The 26,707-nt window shown below is 33.9% G+C and overlaps 1 protein-coding gene across 2 annotated transcripts in view; it reads right to left on the bottom strand.

The window, feature by feature from the left end:
* The window catches only part of FAT4 (FAT atypical cadherin 4), a 153,930-nt gene that overhangs the window by 11,316 nt on the left and 115,907 nt on the right, over positions 1 to 26,707 (bottom strand). For both annotated transcript variants that reach the window (XM_069493145.1, XM_069493146.1), the window contains 6 exons: positions 21,375 to 25,724; positions 11,953 to 12,057; positions 7,192 to 7,499; positions 2,646 to 2,731; positions 1,909 to 2,088; positions 260 to 384 (listed from right to left, as the gene is read on the bottom strand). In XM_069493145.1, the coding sequence (XP_069349246.1) occupies positions 260 to 384; positions 1,909 to 2,088; positions 2,646 to 2,731; positions 7,192 to 7,499; positions 11,953 to 12,057; positions 21,375 to 25,724 (5,154 nt within the window). The remainder of the gene's footprint in view (positions 1 to 259; positions 385 to 1,908; positions 2,089 to 2,645; positions 2,732 to 7,191; positions 7,500 to 11,952; positions 12,058 to 21,374; positions 25,725 to 26,707) is intronic.

The raw sequence follows: 26,707 nt of genomic DNA, 5'->3' as shown, positions 1-26,707 counted from the left end.
AAAATAACAGAATGATATATTTATAAGATGGAAGCTAAAGATTTAGTTAAGTTTAAATAATTCTTTATAAGGATATCACTTTTCTTCAGGTTAAAAAAATAAATTTAATATTGTCACTGTATTTTACCAATTATTTTCCATTTAATATTTTCAATACTTAGGATGAAAATATAATTTCTAATTCAATCACATATTTGGATGGATATATTTATCTTTTCGTGGTTATAATTTCCAGTGAAAGATGGACGGGCTCACATACATTTTTCACAGTATTTCCCAGTCAACCCTTCTTTGCATTGACACTGCTGCCATGACCAGTAGTCCATACAGGTGCCACCATGTTGGCAGGGGCTGCGAGTACAAGCACCTTCTAGTCTAGGGCATCTGTAATAAAATCACAATAAAGAGCCATAAAGCACATGCAAGATGGGGGGGACTTTGCAAAAAGTAGACACCAACTTTTACGAACCTGTTTAATTTCAAGCACTCTATTATTTGAAGCTCAAGTTCTAACTACATTTAGAAGGACTAATCAAACTAGAAGTTGTCCTGTAATAAATGGTCTGCCTCGTACTAAAGGAGAAGATTAAATAAAAACAACAACTTTCACAATAAAGATAAGGGGGTTACAATTTCATCTTGAAATTAAGTCTTATTTGGGCAAAATACCTTGGTCAAATAAGCATTTCAGCTAAGATGATCTAGGAGTCACATACTTACTTGATACCTCTCTACCAGGCTACTCAGGCAACTAAGGTTTATTGAATGTCTACTGTATGCCAAGTACTGTTCTAAGCATGGAGTAAAGTGATAAAAAAAAAAAATCCATGCATTCATGAAATGTTTATATTTCCTTGTGGAAGAGACAAACAATAAAGAAAAAAAGTTGCTATATATGTAGTTATGTTAGAGAGAGGGAAGTTCTATGGGAAAATTAAGACAGAGAAAGGGTATAGGGAGTATGGGGATTTGCTGAGTCTTTAGGCAATGAAAGAAGGACCTGTGTTTGTTAAGATCTAAACAAAATAAGAGAGCAAAATATTTCTGGTAGAAGATCACTCTAGGCAGAGGAAACAGCAAGTGAGAAAGCCCTAAAGTGAAAAGCACAGTGCCATGTTTGAGGAACACCAAGGGGCTCAATGTGGCGGGAGCTGAGTGAACAAGAAGGAGAAGTTAAGGAGTCAGGAAGTTAAGGGGGAGGCCAGATCATAAAGCCTTGACAGTCAGGGTAAGGACTTTTGACTTTTACTCTGAGAGAGATGGGAAGTTACTGAAGCACTTGGAGTTGAGATAAGACCTGACTTGGGCTTTAAAATTGTCATTCTGGTTGCTGGCAGACTGGATATAAGGTCCGGCAGAAAGAAAGGACTCAAAGGCAAGTCTAAAAGTTTCGTCTGAGCAGGTTTTGACCTAAAAAGATGTTCACAACATATTTCTTTTAAAAAAATGGTATTTGAAAAAGTATTTGTGTGAACATGGAGAGAGATACAGGATCCACACCAAAATATTACCAATGGTTGGCAATCAAGACCCTGTATTTTTCTATACTGTTCAATTAATAATGATGAGCCAGAAATACTTTGTAACAGAACAAGAATAACATATAGAATAAGAAAGACAAATGCCAAATGTATTCAAGCACTTAAGTTACAAACATGAGAATGTATTCACAGCTCTGTCTTTGTAATTTTATTTCTAGAGATCACATCCAAGAAACTAATGTGCAAAGATTTTTGTGAAAATGTGTTCATTGCAGAGTTATTAATAATATTTAAAATTCAAAACAATGTAAAACATTTGGTATTTTTAGGGATTTGAGTACAAAAATTTCATCTTTTGATGCTCAGTTACTGAATCATATACTTTTTGCATTTTTCTTTAAAATTGTAAGAAATAAAATTGCCTTACTGATCTAGTATGCCTTGTGCTGCCAAAGCTTGGCTGGGTTCCAGAGGCCTCCCATTGACTGCAAACTCCATTATACACCCAACAAAATCGTGGCTTTCCACGTGTCCTCTCCTCTGAAGGATTGGTTCCAGGGACCTGATACCTCCAACTGTGACTCGATTTGGCTGAACATCAAGAGTCCTAAATAAAAAAGCAAAGGTAACAATATTAGTACCAACAAAAAAGATTTTTAGCAGAATGTTTAATTTAAAAAAGAATGAATATGAATGATGTATCAATATTTACTTTTCCGTCTGTTACTGTTTCTATTAAAATCACTTATTTTTTGATAGATGAATGGTATATTTCAGCTTTAGGTGCTATTAAAACATTTACTGATAATCATCACATACACTTTTACAGAATGTGTTTTGAAAGAATTGGGGTCCTTATCTTACACTTCTTCCAGGACCAAAATCACATGCAATTATTTCATGAAGTTTTTCAAAAAATATTGGTGTCATTAAACTTTCTTCTCTCTAGTTTTATTCTCATTCTAGTACTTTATTTCACACCTTTTTTATACAATATTCTGTAATTTAATTTATATCAGAGTATTTTATGGTATGAAAAAGTTTTGGGGGGAGAAATAAAGCATCTTAAACTTCTATGTAACAGGGTAATTATTTATTTTTAAGTGTAAAATTTCCTTTTTAATTTCAAGTAATAATGAAGATCAAACTAATTATTTTACTTACCAGTCGTCTGAAACTGCCACATTACTGACAGTACAATATCCTGGTTCTTGGTTCTCAGAACAGGAATCCACAGTTAAGGAAGCGGCCTGTAACGCAAGAGAAGGAAACGTTCAGCTTGGGTCCGGTGTCCCCATGAGCCTTTCCAGCCAATACTATCCAGGACTTGTTTCTATGTGGACATGATTTCAAAACTGTGATAACACTTTGATGTAATGTACTATAAAAGGTAACATAATATAATTACAATGTAACATTAAATTATGAGCATGTATTTCGTTTATATCTATAAAAGTAAAATTGTTACTATATATAAAGAGGTGGAAGGGTGCTTTCAGAAATCTCCTGCTCTTTGTTTTATAGATGAAAGGATAAAAATGCCATTAATCTTCCTCAGAATACTATTAATATCCTTAGAATCTTCCCAGAATACCTTAGGTCTGGAACATCTTCCTTGGGTTACAAACTTAAAGAGAGAATGTTTATCCTACTATCCGGCTATTCTAACAAATTGAAAAAACATTCAATTTTTGATTTTCAAAAATCTTATTCTAGGCCAGTCATGGTGTTTCATGCCTGTAATCCTAGCACTTTGGGAGGCTGAGGTAGGAGGATCACTTGAGGCCAGGAGTTTGAGACCAGCCTGAACAAGAGTAAGACCCCATCTCTACAAAAAATAGAAAAATTAGCTGGGCATAGTGGCCTGCACCTGTAGTCCCAGCTACTTAGGAGGCTGAGACTGAGCCCAGGAGTTTGAGGCTGCAGTGTGCTACGACGACACCATTGCACTTCAGCCTGGGAAACAGAGTGAGACCATATCACAAAACAAAACAAAAACCTCCCCAAAACCCATGGAAAATCTTATTCTAATAATGTTTCATCCTTATTTAAAAAAGATTATGAAAATATATTTTATAGCAATCCAAAAATTTTAATTCTCAGATTAAAGTTCAAAAAAATAAATAAAATAAATGCTCTTCTCATTTATTTTAAGAATTATTATTTATAAATATTACAGCATATCTATATATAATCAGAATGCTTTATTATATAATGCTATACAGTAGAAACTCCCCAATTGTATTTAAATCACAACTAACAGTAGTCATTTTTTGCTTTCTAAGGGATGCATATCCCCTTGAGACAAAGGCTTTCTATTTAGTAGAACATATATATATGTATATATGTTCTATATATGTGTGTATACACACACGTATATATGTTCTATATATGTGTGTGTATACACACACACACACTACACTCCATTCAATTACTAACCAAAGTCATAAATTTATAGGCAAAAGGCCTGAGAATATGAAAGAAGTCAGTGTTCTCCATATTGAGTATCAGCAACTGAAGATGGCTGCAGTCCAGTTTAAGACCAAAGTTGTATATACATATTATTCTGCACTCTGCAGGGCTGTGATGCCCCTCCTTTGCTCCCTAAAGTTCCGTAACATTTGACTAATGACAAAATTTTGCATTTTTTTTTATTTCAGCATACTATGGGGGTATAAATGTTTAGGTTACATATATTGCCTTTGTCACGCCCGAGTCAGAGCTTCAAGCGTGTCCATCCCCCAGATGGTGCACCCCGCACCCTTTAGGTGTGAATATATGCATCCTCTCCTCCCCCCTCCCCCCTACCCTACACATCTTCTTTGTTGAAATTATAAGGAAGGTCTTCAGATTGTGGCATTTCAGAAAATGCTCAGTAAATCATAAAAGAGGCATAACTCAATGCAGAATTATAGCAGGATTGAGAGTTTCTTCCAATGGAGAGAATAAAGGGTTCTACCTAAATTTATGAATGCCACAAAACAGGACTAGTCCAACATTCTAGAACTTGTCTAAGAGAAATATAAATACTGTGCAGGTATCCATTTATCAGAATGCTTTCTATTTGAGGTTGATTTTAATAAGAACAAAGCAAATATAGGATACAGCACAGGAAGGTTAAGCAAGCTGACTAACATGACACCTCCCCTGCATGCAAAGAGGAAAAATATCAGATTTTCCGTCTTACAGAATCAGGTCACTTTCATTCTGAAAGGAAATGATTCATTTCCTTAATATCCCAATTTTATCAATATTGCTTATTATTTTTAGGTGCTGTCCATAAAATATATATTTATATGAGATATATTTAGATGGAATATTTATAAATATTTATCTTAAATATCTCACATTTTAAAAATAATGACTGACTGGGGTCAATTTATAAGCAAGTTACAAACTGTGAATATCACTGTCCAGCAAACTTTTAAATATTTCTATGAGTTAATTATTATAAGCTCCATGCAATAAACTCTGGTGAGCCATGTGAATTTTTCCTTGCTGCCTTTTCAATTAAATTATAATAAATACTAACATTTTTAGGAAACATTTGCACTTTTAATTCTTTGTCAAGACATTCATGCCTCCTTTAGTTAAATTTTCAGTAGTTATGATTTTTTTCAGTTATCTATAAAATTGAGTGACATTCAATCTCAAAAGCAGTATTAGGTTTTCATGATACAACTTAGGTTGCTTATGTCGACTATTTGATTTAACACATCTCTCTCTACATACAAAGTATCCATTCTAGAGATTCCTGAAGCTATCATAAGCTAGACAGTATCACATGAATATTTATGAATACCTCAACTAGAAAAATAACCTTAGAATTATTTAAAATTTTGTGTTAGTCATTGTTACTATTTCATATCAATATATTTTTCTTATTTTCTAAAAGCCTAGTGACATCACTCAAAGAAAGAATAACCAAGGGGCTGTTTTATTTGAACAGAAGATTATGCAATTTAATCTTCAGAGTTAAATACTCCTTCTTTTACTGTTGAATTTTTCTACTAGTACCACTGTAAATTGATATGTTTCTATCCTGACTATGCAATGATTTAAAGCTGAGAGGTTAATGATATTTCCAGTTTCCAACAAAAATCATTTGAACTGTAGAAAATAACAGATTCACAATCCAGTAGGGGGCTTAATTTGGATATTTTCAGAAATAGGGAGACTTTTTTCCTATGACTGAAGTAATAATGGAAGAGATTTTTTTTCACTTTGGTTTTATTTAAAACTTGATTACTATGACCACATATCACAAATGAGCTGCATACTTTACAGAACTTCTTCTTCCACTCACCTCTAGTTCCCAGTCCTTGTCTGATAGAATCAAATGTACATGAAGTTTAAAGGGACTTTTGAGGTCATCAGGTAAAATTGTCTCTTCTACATAATAGTCTGCTTGACAACTTCTCAGAAATATGGTTATCTTACCTATGCTTGGAGAATTAGCGTAAAATGATATCTACTATCACTCATTAGGGTCACTGATCAGTTTTAGAATATTATTGTGGCTATAATAACCCCCAAACTAGATACATCAATCTCCAAATATTTATTCTAATTATGGAAGGCTCAATATTCATGGTTACATCAATATTTATGAATATTCCATAAACTTAGTTGATAAAGCAGCAGCAGGGTTTGAGAGGATTGACTGCAATTTTAAAAGAATTTCCACTGTGGGTAAAATGCTATCAAACAGCATCGTACGTCCTAGAGAAATCTTTCATGAAAGGAAGAGTCAATTAATATGGAAAACTCCATTATTGTCTTATTTTAAGAAATTGCCACAGCCAACCCAACCTTTCACAACCACCACCCTGATCAGTCAGCAGCCACCAACATTAAGGCAAGACCCTTCACCAGCAAAAAGATCACCACTTGCTGAAAACTCAGGTGATTGTTAGCATTTTTTAGCAATAAATATTTTTAAGATATGTACCTTTTTTAGACATAAAGCTATTGCACACTTTATAATAGACTACAGTATAGTGTAAATATAACTTTTATATGTACTGGGAAGCCAAAAAGTTTGCATGACTCACTTTATTTTGATAATTGCTTTATTGTGATATTTGCTTTTTGCAGTGGTCTGGAACCAAACCCACAATATCTCCAAGGCATGCCTGTGTATAATCTGAAAATCTCAAATATAATGGATTTGTCATTCTGAGAATACCTTAGATAGTCCAAAAAGCCCATTTCATTCTAACAGAGTCTTATATCACAGACTTCACAGATTATAGTATATTGAGGTGCTAGTGTAATAAGGATTAATAAGAATAGTACTACATTGAAGTAAGTATTAAATATCATGTTTGGTGAGTAATGTGTTTGTAAAAAAATATTCTCCCCTTGTTCCTAAATTGTTTCTTCTGTTATGGCAGAAATTCTTATGAAAGAAAGTAGCTATTTTAAGCATAGTCCTGATATGGCCTTAAAAACACACAGGAAATATCAATAAAATTTTTATGCACTAGGCTATTTACTTTCTCCCTTTTAAAGTTTTTGAGATAGCAGCATAGTCATCATGAGCAGAAGAAAAATAGCACTTCTAATACTGTTGTAGTCCATAACTAATTTGGTCAAATGATGAATAAACATAATTTAACTCTGCACGTCGATTCATGCTTTACTTGAAGGCCTGATTAACCGGATATACAACAACAGGATGAAGTTAATGTAGGATGAACCATCTTACCATTCCTGCTCTCCGGGCAATCACAGTGTGAAAATGTCCATCTGATACCTTCTTCATGGTAGTGAGTTTATAGGTACCACTGCCTAAATTATAAGAAAATCTTAGTCTTTCTTCGGCAATTTCAAGGGCCAAAAACTCAGCCCGGTCCCCTGTCTGGTTGTCATAGTTGTAAAGCAATAAAGCATGACTTTTGATTGTTGCAAATTTGACATAAATATAGTTGTTATTGGGGTCCAAACTTGGAAATTCCATGTATGATAACTCCTCAAATCCGTAACTGTTCAACTCGCAGTGTTTTCCAAAGACACCTGTAGGTGGGAAAATTGACAAATTGACACATGAAATTCCAGTGAAGTTTCATTATATCATTTTGATTAAAATATTTTAAGTTACAAAATGAATCATGCTTTTTAACAACTTTCTTATTACTCTGCAAAGAATATCATCCAAACTAAAATTGAATTAGAACAAATTGATGAACTTTATAAAAGACATGATAAACTAATGTAATTATTTTTCATTGGCCAACTAGGGAATGTATCGAAATATGACCTACTTCTAAAACTTAGGGACTTAGTGGAATGGAGTATGCCTGATTAGATTTCTTTCCTGGAAAACTTTCAAAATTATTTTATCAATCTTCTTAAGGTTTTACTATGCTGTAATTTTCAACCAAGATACTTCCTTCATAATATGTAATTCTTAAAAACAATCTAAATTCAATTTAAGATGGCAAACTCATTTGTTTTGACTTTTTTAAAAAAAGCAGTGTTTATACTCATGATATTTTCAAGGGTCATAACATTAGAGAAGGGGAATCATGGCTTATAGGGAAGGAAATAACTGTCTTAAGTCTTTATCTCTTTCTTGTTTTATACCCTCTTTGGTATGAGTCAAAGAAGACTACTACATTAAAATAGCTTTTTGTTTTTCTGAAATTCAGAATTCCCATTTGTTTGTGCTGGTTCTTTTTCACACTTGAAAAGTTTTATTGATGTTACAATGCTACGCCAAAATTCTTTTCCCACAAATATTAGTAGACTGTGGCAAATGATTGGAAAATTAACCTATGCCAATACATCATGATTCTTATTAACTTTCAAAGGTTTTATTTCTTAATTTTGGCTTTATAGCTCTAGTAAATGAATTACATTGACTTATTTATTTATTTATTTTTTTTTTTTGAGACAGAGTCTCACTCTGTTGCCCAGGCTAGGGTGAGTGCCGTGGCATCAGCCTAGCTCACAGCAACCTCAAACTCCTGAGCTTGAGCGATCCTCCTGTCTCAGCCTCCCGAGTAGCTGGGACTACAGGCATGCACCACCATGCCCGGCTAATTTTTTCTATATATATTTTTAGCTGTCCATATAATTTCTTTCTATTTTTAGTAGAGATGGGGTCTCGCTCTTGCTCAGGCTGGTCTCGAACTCCTGAGCTCAAACGATCCGCCCACCTCGGCCTCCCAGAGTGCTAGGATTACAGGCGTGAGCCACCGCGCCCGGCCTACATTGACTTATTTATTTTTAATATTTTTGCATTACATTTAGAGAATTGTTCAGCTCCAAGGAACCAATGCCATTATTTTACAAAGTATTTAAAATTTGCCCAAGGTCACAGAACCATGGGAAACAGCCAAAATTTGAGACCAGATCTACTGATTGTTTAGTTGTTTTGACTATATCACATTTTATATCTAAACATTCTTTAAATTAAAATGGCCTAGAAGCTGATATAAAAACTGTGTCATTTATCTTTTCCTTTTGTGTCCAGACTGAGATAATATTGATTATAAATGAGTAGAAAATATGTATATTTATTATTTTAAATCTTTAACTGAAGTTGAAGAAAAGGCAAGCAATTATAGAAATGATATATATTATATATCCTATATATTATACATGGTATATATGTATTTTAATATAACACTTTTATTATATCTATCATATAATATTTATATGGCATATAATTAATATCTATGTATAATAAATTATATTTACATATATTAAATATATATTACTATATTATATATACATTATATATGCAGTAAGAGTAAATGAAGTTAAAGAAAAAGCAAAGATAAAGCATACAAATGAAATAGAAAGATTACAGACAAAAAAGTTATACTGTGTGCCCATTCCAGCCTCTCCTGATTAAATTTCAATTAATCTATAAAGGTGTACTTAAAATTTGAACATAAATATATGTAGACAATATAGAGATACTGGAAAGATGTTTCACATTTCTATTCAAACTGATTGTGTGTTTTCAAATATGAAAATTTTATTGTGGATTTTATTTTCTTCTTAAAGAGTTTTGTTACTGTTTCTACAGAAAGGTAGCTTCTTGTCTATGAAATATAATAATAGAATGTAATGAGTATTTAAAATCTGCCTTTCAAATAGAATGCCATGACAAATCTAAAGGTCAAGAGAAGTCATAAAATTTATTCTAATATGGGATAATGTGTGTATGTATTATATTAAATGAAATCTAAATTACTTAATGGAGAAATTTATATATAATATTTTAGTAATTACATATAATACACACATATATACACACTTTATAATTTTAATATATAGGATATTATGCATATATGCATATATATAGTATGTAAATGTATATGTTACATATATAATAACAAAGCAATTCTAAGAAGTTATAATTATACAAGCTGTCTTTGTAAAGTCGGTAGCCCTTTGTTTTTCCTAAAACAAATCCCCCCAAAATAAGCATCTAAAAAACTTTTAAAAATCCAAACAGCCAATCTTTTACTAATGAGAAGATAAATAGTATAAAAAAAATTTCTTAACTTCAGAATGATAGTTTCAGTGTTTTTCTATGGGATACATGTGTAACTATCTCTGGCTATTTGCTTGAGGCATTCCATCTGCCATTATTATTTGTATACTTCTTCTCATTCAATATGAGAAGAAAAATCCTTTTTCCTTTTAATTCTATCTTTGTAGTCTCGAATTATGTATTGGTGTGTCAAGGGTTTTTGTTTTATTTTATTTTATAAGTGTTTATGCTGTTAATAACAATATCTAAGTTTAAATAATGTTTTTTGTCTTTACCACTGGAAGGAATAGGGGAGAAGTCTATACTGCCAATTACCTGTGATCTGTGTCTATTTTAATTTATGTTCTGCTATTTCCCTTTCCTTGGAGATGTCTGGTAGGGTGAGAGGAAGGTACATTTGGACCCCAAAACACTTCACCTAATAATCAACAACTGTTTTATCAGCTATACCACTGCAACAACTTGTCACTATTTGCTATTGATTTTCTTAAATCCTCATATTTGCACCTGGAATGTAAAGGAGTCCCTAAAAACATAAACAACTCTGTTCAGTTATTTGAAAATCATTTTCCACTTTCCAGTCCAATCTCCTTATCTTTTATTCCAACACACAAGTAAAACCATAAAACCTGACTGCAGTTATCTGTAAAAAGCAGCACCATTTAAAATTATAAGAGACCATGGAAAGAAAGGAAAAATGTTAGGAGATCTAAAGTTGTGGTTATTTTGACCTTGATATAGCTTTAATTACTTCATGGGCATTCCTGGTGAGAATATCAAGGTCATTTTATAAAGGAAGGGTGCCATGAATGTCATATTGGACTGAAAATAAAATTTGTGTTCCAGTCACTATGTCATCCTGGGGTAGTTTTGTTTGAATTTCATTTCTGGACTTTGGACAAATCATTCAATTTCTGGGTCTCAAAACCATTGGTGAAATATGTGGATCAAAATGAGATATTTTTATATTCTGTTTATATCCTTCTATTGATGTTATGCTTAATAAAAAATAGAGTCATGGAATTTGTTGAAAATGAATAACATAGTATATGTTACTGGTTACTAGAAAGTTCATATTTCAAATTCTATTCTGTACTATAAATTGAACTTCACTCTTCAGGTCTATATAGCATAGTAATACATCCAAGGAAAGTCCAGAAAAATCTTCTTTCTTGCTTAAGGAAAAGGACAGGGTCATTTGGAGATAAATTGTGTTTTGGGATTAAGCAACCTTTAAGCAAAGGGAATGATCACAAACTTATGACACAAAACAAGTTAATATAAAAGGTTCCTCCTAAACTGTTCTCATAGTCCTTGGCTGGCCCAGTAATGGGTAACATTTGAGTGCGACCTTGAAGGAAACCTTTAGTTCCTTCCACTAAGATGAATAAACATGTATGTGCAAAGAGAAAGTTCTCTTTAACAACTTTCTTCCTCAAAATAACACATTAGCCTGAATTTTTATGAGTCATGTAGTATTATCTACAAAAAAACTTAAGAAAACTACAAGTTTGAGTTATTAAATTCTTCTAATCGCAGAGGTTGGATTAATGTAAAGAACAAAGTAAAAAGCAAAAGTAAAACAAAAAAAAAAAACCCTTTGACTATTTTTAAAGATTTTAAACAGAAAGCAAAGTCAAATAGTGCTTAAAGGATTTTTTATTTGATAAGTTCTAGGCTCAAAATAAGGCGTCCATAAATATTTGAGGTGAAATGTCTTAGGGAGACAACATTGATTCAATTATTTTAAGTTGACTATTTTTCCAGTAATTATCAATGCTATTTAGTAAAAGGAATTTCCATAATTAACTTCAAAAATTTTAAAGGTTTCAGATTTTATTTTAGAAAACTTCCTGTGTAAAACAACATTTTCTTAATCACTCGTGGCCATAATAAAACAAAATTGCTAAACTGTGTGTCAAAATAGATATTTTATATCAACAAATAAGTTATACTCACCAAATGGACAATGACAATAATATGAATCCACACCACTCTGGCAGGAACCACCATTAAAGCAGGGGTTGCATTCACAGTAATTTACTGAAGATTCACACAATTTCCCTAAAATGTATCAAATTTGTTTAAAAATCTTATAAATATATTAACATCATTACAGCATTACCATATGCAAAAATCTATCCCCGAGGCTTAGAGAAAAGAATTATAAAAACATTTTACTTGACATGAGGAAATTGAAATGATATTTTAGAGTTCAAAATATTATTTAGTTGTTCTATTGTGACGATGCATATTATACTCTTTAGGAAATAATTTACTTAATCATCTTGGATGAAAATACTGTTTTCAGGAAAACGACATGGTGAAAATATTTCAATGCTTTCACTGACTTTATTTCCTTTGTCAATGTCCCTTCATCTTTTACATTGTACAGATGGAGAGTTCAAACCTTTATAGCATTCTTTTCACTGTAGAGATTTTCTTGATTCAGATTTTTCAAAGGTAAGAATTCATCTTATTTAACTTATTTGTCAAACTATAATCCTTCTACTCTCAAGAAATATCCCTTAACTTATACATACCTGTTGTAAAGCAAAATAAGAAATGATAAAACACAGCAAACATTTTCAAATGTTTATGAAGATTTGTCTTTTTTTCTGAAAAGATATTACCTAAGGAGCATATTTTTCAGTTGAAAAAGACTTTTTCATACATCATCTGTTAAGTTGAATCAAGCAGTATTGATTATTATGGGCCAGGCTTGATAGTAGATGGGAATATAGTGTGAAGAAAGCAAACAAGGGTCTTACATGATGTTTGCATCTTAGTAGGGGGAATTAATCCATACAAAGAAAATATTTACATTTCACAGGTGAAGGAGAAAAGGCCCTTGGAAGCTAATATCTTGCCTGAAAAATTTTAAGACTACGACACAGACCAATTGAGGTCTTCTGCTTCCATATTCAGCTTTAACAAAGCTTTGATTGAATAGTTGATCACATGGTAGACAAAACTTAGGGTGTAAATCCCACTTGTTCTTATTGTTATTTATTTTTACATAAACTTAAATATGTTCTAATGCCACTGCTCTATAACTTTAAATTATTGTAATAATTTAATATATATGTTAGAACAATCTAGTTTTTCCATACGACATATTTCATAAATTCCATAAAATAGTGAGATGTTTTAGAGTTCTTATTTCATATTCATTCATTGACAGTAGGGCTTTAATTACCATACAGTTTGTTTCTGTAAAGGTATTTTCTACTTCCCAACGTGATTGTCCTAATGCAAATATCTCATGAAAACATATGCATTTTACATGCACAATTAGACCTAATGTTGAGCATAGATAATCGATTTCAGCATAATAACTATGCTTAAAACATTGCCAAAGTTTTGTTTAACTTAGTTTTGTTTTTGTGGTTTGATTATGGAGCCATGATTGTTCTGGTCTGAAATTATAAGTGTGAGTCAGATCTCATGACACTGCCAACTGAGCCCATTTCTGTACATCACAGGATCATAAGCACATTTTTTCCTTTATAAATAATATTGGGAACTTGCTTACAAGGCAAGACACTGAGCTAACAGAATTTCAGAATACTTTTCTATTCTGAGGGGAGAACATGGACATAAACAAGTTACTAATCCCGGGGTGCAAAAATCAGGTTTTAAGTATTGTAGCAATGTGTTACATTTGAGAAACAGGTAGGAAAATTTACTACTGTAAGTTTGTGCTTGATTTCAAACCAGAGAGTTGCTGTTTCATAGAAGAACTCCTTCCTATTTGGTTTTCCAGCTGGATATCTGACAGGCCATTTTAGAGATGTGGATTTTTTTTTTTCTTGATACAACATAGTAAGGCCCGGCAGAGAATACGTAAGGCCTGCTAGTTATGCTTTTGATTATTTGCCGTCAGGAAAGTCACATCCCACCCCTTCAATTGTTTTCACTATAAAAGCATATGTAATTTTCACATGTGCTACTGGATTAAGTATGGCTTTTGCTTTTTTGCTTTCTTTTTCTGAAAATTTAGTTTAGACTTGTGTTAGAAGTAACATGTATTAAATACATAGATTCATATATTTTATAGTGTGGTCAACATAGCCTTTATATCATGAAAACCTGTTAGTATATTACAAGATTGCCAAGACTGGAAATGGGGAAGCAAGGATAACAAATTTGGAGGGGTAATGCCATGTACATTTTCTCAAATACTTGGACATGTGTGCTCGCTAAGAAGAAGGTACAGGTATAAAAACTCGAGTTACTGTTCCTAGAAATCTCAACTATATCTTTTTTGAACTTTGCTTGGAAATACTACCTTTATAAATCTTGGTTTAAACAACGATAGAAATGTAGGTGCTGTTCTTTTGTGTATAATTTACATAAATCAGTTATCTTATTTACCCATTACAAAATGATACAACGCAGACATCTGAGTTTAATTCAAATATAAACTATAGGCTATTGTAGTTAGTCCAAAGTGAGGGGTGGAAAGACATCCTAAAATAAAGACTTATTCATGTATTAAAACACACAGTGACTACAGAAGTAGTAGAAGAGGTTACAAACTAAGAAAATATTAGCTTTGAGTATGAATTTCCTTTAAAACTTTAATTCTCAATAGAATCTGATTCTTTGAGTGTATAATATTCTAAGTAGAAATTGGTAAAAAAAATTCAACATTTCATTTAACATTATAATTTAAAATAGATTTTATTTTCTTATTTTATCTTAGTAGATAATTATCAAAATGTGTAAGATAGCTTTGCTTGGGATTGAATAAAGAAATGCATTGTTGAGTTTGGGAAAAAAATAGACTTAACTTGTTGGTGGTAAGGTATGTAAATGTTTACCATTCAAAAACTTAGTTTGAGTTCTATATGTAATGAGTAAACATTTTTACAATTCATGATCTCAAAGAGGTTGTCATACTAGATCTTTAGATTACAAGACAGTTTGAAAACTTAATGTTTTAATTTAAATTATTATTTAAGATACCTGTTTCTTTTGTATGAACAAAGGGTGTCATAACTTTACTTAGAATCAAAAGAAAGGCTCTAAATGCATATTTCTCAGATTTGGAAAGGTTATGCTCTATTACTCATTTAGAAATCAACAACAAATTCTGCATTGTTCTTTGTAAGTCTATCTACTTAAATTGTAGCATTAATGGCATAATGATTATTAGCGAATGCAGTAGTTTGAATTACTCGAACATGCTCCTGGTAAAATAATCTGATGTGTTGACGCACTTTGAAACAAAATCTTGGATCATTAACTTAATTAATGCCGCAAGTCAATTAACAATAGTTGTCATTGCCTTCAGGCTTGCAAGGAGACTGATAAGACTTGCACAAATTTAGGCATCCAAGCCTCTTGAATGCAAGAGGTCTTTTTCTAACAAGATGTTTGCTGTCACAGCAGCTGTTTAAAAGAATAAACTGATCTCATTGCTTTGACATCCATCAATTAATTGTGTTGACATACACTATTTATCAGAGATAGAAGAAGATGTGCTTCAAGAAGTGTAAATTCTTAGCACATGAGGAATAGCAATTGCTGAAGATGAAAATAAATGCATAATAGGAGGCCAGGGTATCCAAAGACTTTCCAACATTATGCTTTAAACTTCCAGGAGAAATTGAGCCTATATCTTTATCTTCAGGGACAGAAGATGTGATGATGTGTTAAACATAAATGCAATCTATTGTGATCACCTATGGTCTTTTCAACAAGGATGTATCTTCAAGTTTTACTTGTCCAATAGCACATTTTAATGCTGAGCTATGTAGAGCAGAGCTGAATTTATTCTCAGCTGTTAAACTAGACCACCCCATGAGGACATGCTAACTTTTCATATCCTATAATTCATGTAGCCTTCAATTTAATATCTTAGATCACAGATACATATGCATTAGACTAGTACACGTATTATTTTTGTATCTCTTATATTTATACACAAAGAGGGGGAAGGATGTGTAACTATCAAAGTCCACATTATATTTAAATTGATTATGTTATTAATAAATATAATTCTAAAATATGTTTGCTATTCATTCTGAATATTTATGTACTTATGCTTATAAACTTTTTTATTATTCTCCTGGAAAGCAGCTGTTTTTTGCGCACCATGCAATTGTTTCCTGTTATTGTTAAAGGCACTAGGTAGGAAGATGGTGCGTCTAAATATCCTGCTTAATAGCATTATGGGTTTTTTACATTAAAACAAAAGAAAAAAAAAACATGTTTTGACAAGGGTTGCCAGTAAGAAAAGTAAAAAAAAAAAAAAAAATACCTTTTTTATTTTTATATTTTTACCTTTGTATTTGATAACAAGCACAAATACAAACATAATTTCAATGAGGCTACAAATGATTACGTATGGTTACATATATAATATTCATGATAAGCTTACAAACACATGCTTATTTTCTGCAAAAATAAGAAGCATTTAAGTTAGTACAACCATAAGGCATTAATGCCTTAAAAAGTTAATGTATTACCTAAGGCAAACTGCCTAATTTCATTCTTGGACATAAAATCAAAACAAGACTTGCATCCTTTATCCTCTATTACATCAGCCACTCTTCTATATCTCAAAGAAAATTTCATTTCTTATCTATTCACTAAATTTCTTTAATATTCTATGGTTTTCTGGTCCCATGATCAAGATTAATACATGACTGCAGTGATTTTAAAAGAATGCCTCTTAGTTACTCCTTCCACCTTTACAAAAGCAAATATTTGGCAAATTTCTCAGTAAAATTACTATGCACAGACTATATATAACTTTTTATATCTCTAAAAATATTACTGATCATACTGTCAAATGACATAAAAGTGATGAATGGACAAATCTCATCCTGCCTGAAATATCAGGACTTGGTTGAGAACATAGTAAAACTTCTCCATATGGCAATAAACCCCTGGCATTATTCCAAATACTACACCTAAAATGCATCCAGATGTGTGAAAGTGAATGGAAAAGGTTAAAGGGACTATGAACTAAACACGTTATAAGAGATCCAGGTTTAGAAACAAGCTCTGTCTGCGTGCTGCATTTTACAATACCATTCATTACAACAAAGGACTTAATGCCAGGGATGTGCTGCAAGCAGTGAAAAATTGAGAGCAGGAAGACAAATGCTGAGGTGGTTACTGGCTATAATTGTGTTTGCTAATTATCGTTCTATTAAATGCATTTTCATTTGTATAGGAAAAGAAATAGCAGAATTGTAGTTATTAGGTTAACGCTTTCCTCCAGGATCCTCTGGAATTCTGAGGCATGAATAATATGAAATATGTGGGTTTTTTTTTTTTATTTACTGAGGTATATTGACAACTGATGTAATTTTTGTATCATTAAATTTTGTGAAAATTTAGAAATTAATTTTTCGCATGGCCTATGTTATGAAAAACTTTATTCACTTTTCTAATATTCCATACTACAGCTAATCAAAGTTCCATTTAGTGATATAAAAATTAAATTATAGGAAAATTTCGTTAGCAATGAAACATAAAGTGATTGTAACTGAATATGTTACAATCTATTTTTTTTGTATTTCCTTTTAGTTCTTTTTCCAGTAACTAAGAAAAAGACATCAGAAATGCAAGTCACACAAACAAATTCATCCCCTCAAATCATTCATTCATTCAGAAATATAGTTATTTCATATTTATTTTATATGCATGGTTACAAACTTAAAAATAAACCTTAAAAATATTTCAGGAATAAATTGGTGGCAATATGATAAGAACTATATCCCTTCATATTTTTTTCTGTAATTTTCATTTTCACACTTGCATCCTTATAAGATGTTCTTTACACAAAATCTCTGTTTGGCTAAGACATAATCACTCTCTGTGGGATTCTGAGGATAAAGTCTCTCAGTTCATATCAATTCATAAGCCCCTCACTCTTCTTATCTGTAGCAGAATTTCTAACTCCACACTGATATAGTCTGGATGTTTTTGGCCCCTCCAAATGGCATGTTGAAATCTGGTCCCTAGTGCAGAATGTGGGATCTAGTGGGAGGTGTTTGGGTCATGGCGATGGATCCCTCATGAATGACTTGCTGCCCTCTCTGAAATAATGAATGTGTTCTCGCTTTATTAGTTCTCACGAGAGTTGGTTGTTCAAAAGAGCCTGGCACCTCCTCCTCCCTCTCTTGCTCCCATTTTCACCACGTGACACGCCTGCTCCCCCTTCACCCTCTGCCTTGATTAGAAATTCCCTGAAGCCTCCACCAGAAGCAGATGCTGGCGCCACACTTCTTGTACATCCTGCAGAACTGTGAACCAAATAAACCACTGTCCTCTATAAATTACCCACTGTCAGATATTTTCTTGATAGCTATGCAAATTGACTAACACACACATAAAATATGCAGTGGTGTTTGTGAAAGAGAGCGAGAGTGAGATGGGGGGTCAGTGGCTGAGGATCATTTTAAGCAGAAAGCTCAGAAAATCTCGCAGGTCCAATTTGCAATTCATTAGACTTCAAAAACCACTGATAAAATGCAAGGGAAAGTTCACAAAAGTAAATAGACTATGAAAAATATAGGTGATTTGAAATATTTCTGATGTTCAAAAAATATGTGAATATATACAGTCCTTGAAGAAGCAAGGCTTTACTAAGGCACTAGTATTCAATTAATGTTAACAGAAGTAAAATTAAGCCAGTATGAGTAATTTTTTAAAAATTCATTTTATGAGGCACACATATATGTAAGTATGAACATATATGTGTATATATAAGTGTGTATATATAAATATGTACTATATATATATGTAAGTATGAATTTTGTCCTCTGGATTCTTAGCTCTGACTAGATCTTTAAGATGTTTTAGTGTATCAGTGCTGTCTTCCTTACCTGGCAGAGATTAGCTAAAAAAGATTAACTCAACAAGATCCTTTAGAAATTAACTTTACAAAGAACATTAACCATACAATATATTCTTAACTTAAAGTATGGATTAACATTTGTGACCATGTTTTTTGTTACGTTATTTCCTGCAAAATGAAACAAAAGAAATAAAAGTATCAGACTTTAATCTGCTAGTTTTACTGGCTGATTTGGTCATATAGAATCTGAAACAATGAATTACATCATTTCAAAAACTGTAAGTCATATTAATTACTCAAGTTTATGTTTGTTTACGTCAGTCCTGATTAGTTGGATTATGTCCATCTGTGCAAATGGGAACTGCAGTGAACTCCAAAGGGAAGAATGTAATGTTAATATGTAACTTCAAGTAACCTTCCTTACAGAAAGAGGCTGTGTTACAGACTTTGGCAGCTCTGGCCCTAGAGTCACTAGAGTGTAGGTTCAATTTCCTACAATGTAAAATAGGCAAAATAATAATAGCTTTTTAGGCCAGATATTATCTGTTGACATTCAGCATCATTCCTATCTTTCTATATTGCAGGGGCTGGAAGTCAGAAAACTTCCTTTTCCAGTTTTCCTTCTAGCAGGGTTCAGGTTTATATTCTACCAGTGAAAAAGACTTGAATGATATTTGATGGTGAAATCAGCTTAGGTACCTTTGCCCACACCAGTGGCACTTTTCCTGTTCCCTATCAAGACGAAATACTTTTGCACTTTCTTTATCCTAGGACTTAATGTAAACTCAATTTAAACCTGTGTGAATAAGTGAATTCTACTATAATAGGACAAGGGAAAAAAATCTTTATTGTTGAGTTCTCAGCTGAGGAAGTAATTTTGGGGGTGGGTTGGAAAGAGTGAGAAAAATTTTCTAGAAATCCTGAACTCAACATGTATATAGCCCCATTACTCATGATCCTAAGACACAACTCTGGTAAGACTCATAGTTATCTTCTGCAACTGAGGTGTCCTGTCTTTCTAAAAAATTTCTGGGACACCTCTGTTACTACCATTATACTAATACTATCACTAATATAACCAATTGGCATGACAACTTATAGAATGCTGGGCACCGTGCTAGGTATTTTACAAATATAATATTTACTCATTATAACAACCCTAAAACATAAGTAATTACAATTATTCCCATTTTCCAGATGGAGAAATTGAAAGTCAGCAAAGTTAGGTGACTTCTCAAAAGCTATAGGCAAATCAGATTCTACCAAAGCTATTATTCTTTCCATTATACATGCCTTTTGTCCCTTTTCTTCATTTATATTTCAAGGACATTATTTTGTTAGAAGGCAAAGTCTGTATGTTCTGCTTCAACTTTTTCAAACTTGCTTTATATTACTATCAAGACGTTTAATTTTCCAAATATAAAAACATAAGTATACAGAGGGTGGACATATCAAAAATATGGTATCCAAATGTATTTGCTTAAAAATTTCCTTTAAAGTATTATTTTGCAATACATCTATAAAAATCTAAAACAATCTATTCTGATTCTACCTATAGTACTAGTACTTTAACCTGTGCTTATAAACACTACAGAGCAACCCAAGGTAATATGTATGTTCTAAAAATGTATAGTGTACAAATTATAAGATAGAATTTTGCTGTCCTCAAACTTATCAACAGCATAATATTTATTCACATTCAAAGGAACATCAACCACTGATCAGCTAATAGATGATAGATAAATGGATAATTATGCCAGATAGTAATGATGATAGATATGTAGATAGATAGACGTAGAGATTAGAAATAGAAACAGATAGAGATATTTGTATGTATGGACATCACTTCCTATTAGGATGCTAAAGACTAGTTGAACAGATTTTCTGCTATATATTTAATGCTGCTTCTAAAATGTCAAGATGAATTGTGGCTCAGTTTTGTTTTGGCTTTCTTGAGAAATCAGCCAATTATTCTTTCTACCCAACTACTAGAAATAACATACCATTTTAATCTCAGTCTTAAAACATGATTCTCGATGTATTCTCCTCACAATGTGGATCACATTTCAATAATAATAATGATTATGATTTTAACAGATCATAAAAATGCCAATGATAAAAGAATCAACAATAATGAACTATTACTTAGCATATAAAATGGCCCAGGTCTTATGCTTTATATATACCATGTCCTTTAAACTTTAGAACACTCTTTTAGGAAGATACTACTCTCTTTCAGCTCTTCTTAGAGACACTGAGCAGACTGACTAAGAGCTTAAACTCTGAAATTAACTGTGTAGACTTGAATACTGACACTACAACAAAGTAACTGAATCACCTTGGAAAACCTGCTTAACCTCTCTCTACTTCTATTTCCTTGTCTGTAACAACTAGAAAATGTCCCTACCTCGGAGGTTCTCTTGCGAGAAGTGTAAATCCTTAAAAACATTTGTTATCATTATGCCTGTTTTTGTGGAAAATCATTTACAGATGACAAAATTCATTCCTTTCTATGATATTTGACATGGCTAAAGTCAGTGAGAAAAGCAAAACACTGTCATACCTGTGTATCCAGATTTGCAAACACAGTTGAAGCTTCCTGGAAAATTCTGGCAGACAGCACCGTTTTTGCAAGGACTAGGCAGGCACTCGTTGATATCTCTCTCACAGGCTCTACCCGTGAAGCCATCTGGGCAGCTGCATGAAAATCCTCCCACTAAATTGTGACAGGTCCCCCCATTGTGGCAAGGGGACGGAAGGCATTCATCTATATCTATTTCACACCAGCTACCAGCGTATCCTGGCAGACACCTGCATAAGAAAGGCTGCAGAGGTTCATTTGCTACAATGATGACTGGAAGACTCTCGCGACTCTTTAACACAGAGCTCACAGCCAGTCTTCTTACGCAGCTCCCTCCGTTCTGACATGGGCCATGAATGCATGAGTCATGGTCCACAGATTCCACCTTTACTCCACTCTGCCGGAGAAGGATCTCTTTGATGCTTTCAAAGAAGGTGGCTACACCACTGGGATTCACATACTGATTATTATTTCGCTTCACAGCTGCCAAAAGAAACGTTCTGTTGTTTTCTTCATATGCACCATACAGTTGCACAGCAGTCCCTAGGCCTGTCAGCTGTGAACTGGCAATGCGTAAAAAATGAAGGTAGTGGTTAGTCAGGAAGTCCTTTACTGTTGGTACACCGAGACGAAGTAAGATGCTGTTGTCCACTGTAGCATTGGAAAATCCAGCAAAGAAAACTCGGATATTGCTCGTGACTGTGCTGTGAACTCCGTCATTGCTGAGGACGGTCAGATCAAATGTGCCATCTGTGGACCTGGGCTGGGAACTCAGATCACAAGTGCCCCCCGGAATACTGAAGAGGCTTGTAACTCCCGAAGTAAGGGAGCAGTGGAAGCTGTCTAATACGTCCGGATCCTGTGGCTTCACAGAGCCTAAAATCCCACCGGGAAACAAGTTGCCATAATAATTTACAAATATCTCCACCGTCCGAGATTGTGAAGGATTGTCATTTTGGTCTATAACTGTGATATGCACAGTTCCTGTGGAAGACATCTGAGGAACACCAGAATCCCTAGTAACCACAGACAGGTAGAAGTCTGCAATCTGCTCTCTGTCGATCTCTCTAGTTGTGCTCAGAACTCCAGCAGTGTTCAGACTAAAATAATTGGTGGCAGGGCCCGTGCTCAGCAAGTAATAGGTAAAGGGACCTTGATTTGGAGGGAGATCGGGATCAGTGGACTGGAGGGACATCACCAGAGTTCCTGGGCGTTTGTTTTCCATAACTTCTCCTTCACTGACGGTCAGCATAGGCCCATTATCATTTATATCTTCCAGGGTGACCAATAAAGTGGCACTTCCTGTAGCTGAGGGGGTCCCCGAATCAACAGCCAAAACCGAGAGATTATAGATGGGTAGAGTTTCTCGATCTAATTCTGCCGTAACAGTGATCTGTCCTGTCTGTGGATTAATAGAAAAGGCACCGTTTTCATTCCCTGATCCAATGAAGTAAGAAAACCTGCTCCAGCTGGGGATAGAGTCTGAGTCAAAGGCACTGACAAAGGTCACATGAGTTCCTATTGGGACCCCTTCGCTGATCTGAACGCTGTAGATGTTTAGACTAAAAATGGGTGGGTCGTTGGCATCAAGCACAGTGACATTTACAGTGACTTCATCTATGTCTGCACCTCTAATGCTGCCAAAATTCTTGGCCAATACCTTCAAAGACACCCTTTCTTCTTTTTCTCTATCAAGAATTCCAGAAACATAAATTTGTCCTGTCTTCTTGTTGATCTGGAAACCCTTCGTTCGACTATTACCAAAAATCAAATAGTGTACCTCCCCATCAATGCCCAAATCGCGGTCACTGGCAAACACTTCTCCAACAATAGTACCTTTAGGAGCTGCTTCTGAGATTTCAAAATAGTAAAGTTTGGAAACAAAACGAGGCACATATTCATTTGTCCCTTTTAATTGTATATTAACAGTGGCGAAGCTACACCTTTCTTCATCGGGGACATTGAAGGCTTTCACAGTGACATGGTAGCTCTGTTTGGTTTCAAAATCCAAGAAGCCTTGAGTGGTTATGACTCCTGTGTTAGGGTCAATGACAAAGAGGTCACTGTCAGATGACTGTACAGTATATGCAATCACAGCATTTGTCCCAGAGTCAGCATCTGTTGCATTTAGGTGGATAACTGTTGTTCCACTTGGGGCATTTTCCAAAACAGTAGGGAAATATTCATCAGAGGGGAATACCGGAGAATTGTCATTCACATCAAGCACATTTACAGTCACACTGCAGTAACCGGTTCTTGCAACCCATCCTCCATCTACAGCACTAATCGTCATTTCGTGTTTCTGGCATAGCTCATAATCAAGAGCTTTGGCTAGTGTTAATATACCTGTGGAGGAATTGATTGCAAAAATGCCTTCTTCATTTCCTGAAGAGATGCTGTACCTGATCAAGCCATTCATAGCTGCGTCTCTGTCTCTGGCAGAAACAGTTCTGACAATGGCGCCGATACTGTGGCTCTCAGGGATAGTTGCACTCATGTGGCTTTGAGAGAATTCAGGTGTGTGGTAGTTTTCCTCAGTGACAGTGATCTGAACAGTTGCTTCAGAAGAAAGTGGGGGGTTTCCTTTATCCCTTGCAGTGACTGTGATCAAAAAGTTTTGATTTAAGTCAGAAATCAGGGAAGATGCCACTGAAATCCATCCTGTATCATTGTCCAACTTAAATTTTCCTAAATGATTTTCATTAGAAATGAAATACTCTACTTCAGAATTCAGTCCAAAATCTTTGTCATCTACTGCAGTAACTTTGATTAACTTTGTACCAACTTTAACATTTTTGGTGACCGGAGTAAAATATTTAATTTTAAGAAACTGAGGAGCATTGTCATTACTGTCCACTATGTTGATGGTAACTGTTGTCTCACTAAGTAAGGAAGGATTACCTCGATCTGAAGATGTCACTATAAAACTATGCCTGTTGATGTTCACATTACTGAAGCCACTGACATTTTGGTATTTTAAGATCTGTTTATTGAAAATCTCTCCACTGGTGGCATTAATCCTGAAATACTCTGACTGAGATTTTATAAAATAAAACACTTGTCCATTTGATCCCTCATCGGGATCTGTTGCAGATACCTGAGTCACTTTGGAGCCAATCTCAGTAAGTTCAGGGCAATCTAAATAATAGGAGGGTCTGCTAAATCTTGGAGCATTGTCATTCACATCTGTCACAAATATAGTGACATCTGTACTTACAGTCCAACCAGAATCATGTGCAGAAACTCGGATTCTGTAACGTTCTGTATCTTCCCTATTTAAAGGTCTGCTAATGACAATATCCCCTGTGCTGGGATTAATTGTAAATGGAAGACTTGTGTCCATTATAGAATATCTACTAATTGCATTAATACCAATGTCTTCATCAGAAGTTGTGACACGTGTAACTGTGTATCCTAAGGGGGAATTCTCAGGAACATGGGCACTAAATATCTGAGAAAACCTAGGGGCATTATCATTTTCATCTAAAATATTAATGATGACTTTTACTGAGGTACTTTGAGAAGGGGAACCTTTGTCTGAAGATTTTATGGTGAGCACATAATGAGATACTTTTTCCCTGTCTAAAGGTCGAATGCTTCTAATTTCACCAGTAGCATGATTGATACTGAAACTATTTTCTTTGTTGCCATTAACAATTTCATAATCTAACTGTCCGTTGGGTCCGCTGTCCTTGTCCATTGCCGAAACAGTAAGTATTTTTCGAGGAGAGAGGTTTTCCAATATTTCTGATACAAATGGATCTTCCTTAAAAACAGGGGGATTATCATTGACATCTAATACTGTTATATCAAGTTTTTCATAAGAGGAGAAAGGAGGAAAACCTCCGTCTCTGGCCTCTATCCATACAACATATTTTTGCATCTTTTCAAAGTCCAGAGGTTGACTAATAGACACCTGCCCTGTTAATTGATCAATTTGGAAAGTATTGCCAAGATTCCCACTTGCAATGTAATAGGACAAAGGTTCTCCTCTCAAGGAGGACCCTGTAATGGTGGTGACGAGAGAGCCTACTGGTTGGTTTTCAGGAAACATGAAAGTTTGTTCTTTGGCTCTGACTTTAGGGAAATCTGCCTTGTTCACAAATCTCACAGTCACTGTTGTAGAATCTGTCTTTGGAAATGAGCCACCATCCTTTACATGTACAGAAAATGTCACTTCTGAAGCTCCGTTTAGTGGTCCAGCTGCCATAATGGCTCCCCTCAGTGGGTCAATGTGAAATTTTTCCGAGTGTCTACCCGAAAGAGAATAATGCAGTTCAGAATTTGGTCCAATGTCAGCATCTGTGACTGTAACTGCAAAGACAAAGGAACCTATAAAAGAGGGAGTGTGCAATTATAATCAAGTGGAATACCAAAGAAAATATTTGGTAGTAGGTTAATTCACATAGAACACTATATTGCTGCCTGATATGACTACTGTTGATTCCTTATATCCACTGTTCTATGCAAAATCCCTTTATCTGTGAGCTATCGTCACATGCAAATGAAGTATACACATAGATCAATTAAAATAATTATAAAGTAGTAAGAAATAAGAACTGAAGAATGGACTCAGTTTGGATTCCAAGAGTTAGTGCTTGGAATGAATGCCAATGGAACAGATTGTAGTAAATATATGCAGAAAAGCTGCCATAAGAACATGTTTTCAATATACTCATTCAGAAACCATTCCCAAACTTGCACTTCCACCCCTACAGAAAACTTTGTAACAAAGCAAAAAGTCTTTTATTTTAAAAAAGTCCAGTGATTCCAATTAATTATAATAAGTCTAATGAGGAAAAGATACTTAAGCATACCTCATTGTGCGTAGGAGATGCTATATCGCACCACCACACATTAGATGTTAGACTCACGCCTGCCAACATCATTTCAGCTAAAGATCTTCATCAGGTATTTATGACTTTGATATTGACATTTCCTTTCGATAAAAAGTTGGCACATACATTTATGGATTTGATACTTTAAATTGGTATCAATTAGGCAGACCACTGAGAGGAGTAATGCTGGATTCATTTATTTTATTTTTTTTAATTTTTCCCTTGAATTAATAATATTTTCATGCAAGGCAGATTAAATTAATAATGTGCTATATTTGTATATTTCCCCATTCAAGAATGCATTTTAAAAATTACAAATCGATGAAGATTTGTGTAGTTCTTAATAGAGAATGCCATTCTTTCAAAAAAAGAAAATGATATCAAACTAAATTTTTTAAAAGATACATAAATAAAAATACATATTGTCACATCAAAATGGTTCATAAATGGCTCTGTAAACTTACTAACAAAAAATTA

The sequence above is a fragment of the Eulemur rufifrons genome, chromosome 18, assembly GCF_041146395.1.
Source record: "Eulemur rufifrons isolate Redbay chromosome 18, OSU_ERuf_1, whole genome shotgun sequence".
NCBI lineage: Eukaryota > Metazoa > Chordata > Mammalia > Primates > Lemuridae > Eulemur > Eulemur rufifrons.
This window is presented reverse-complemented; position numbering and strand designations above follow the sequence as displayed.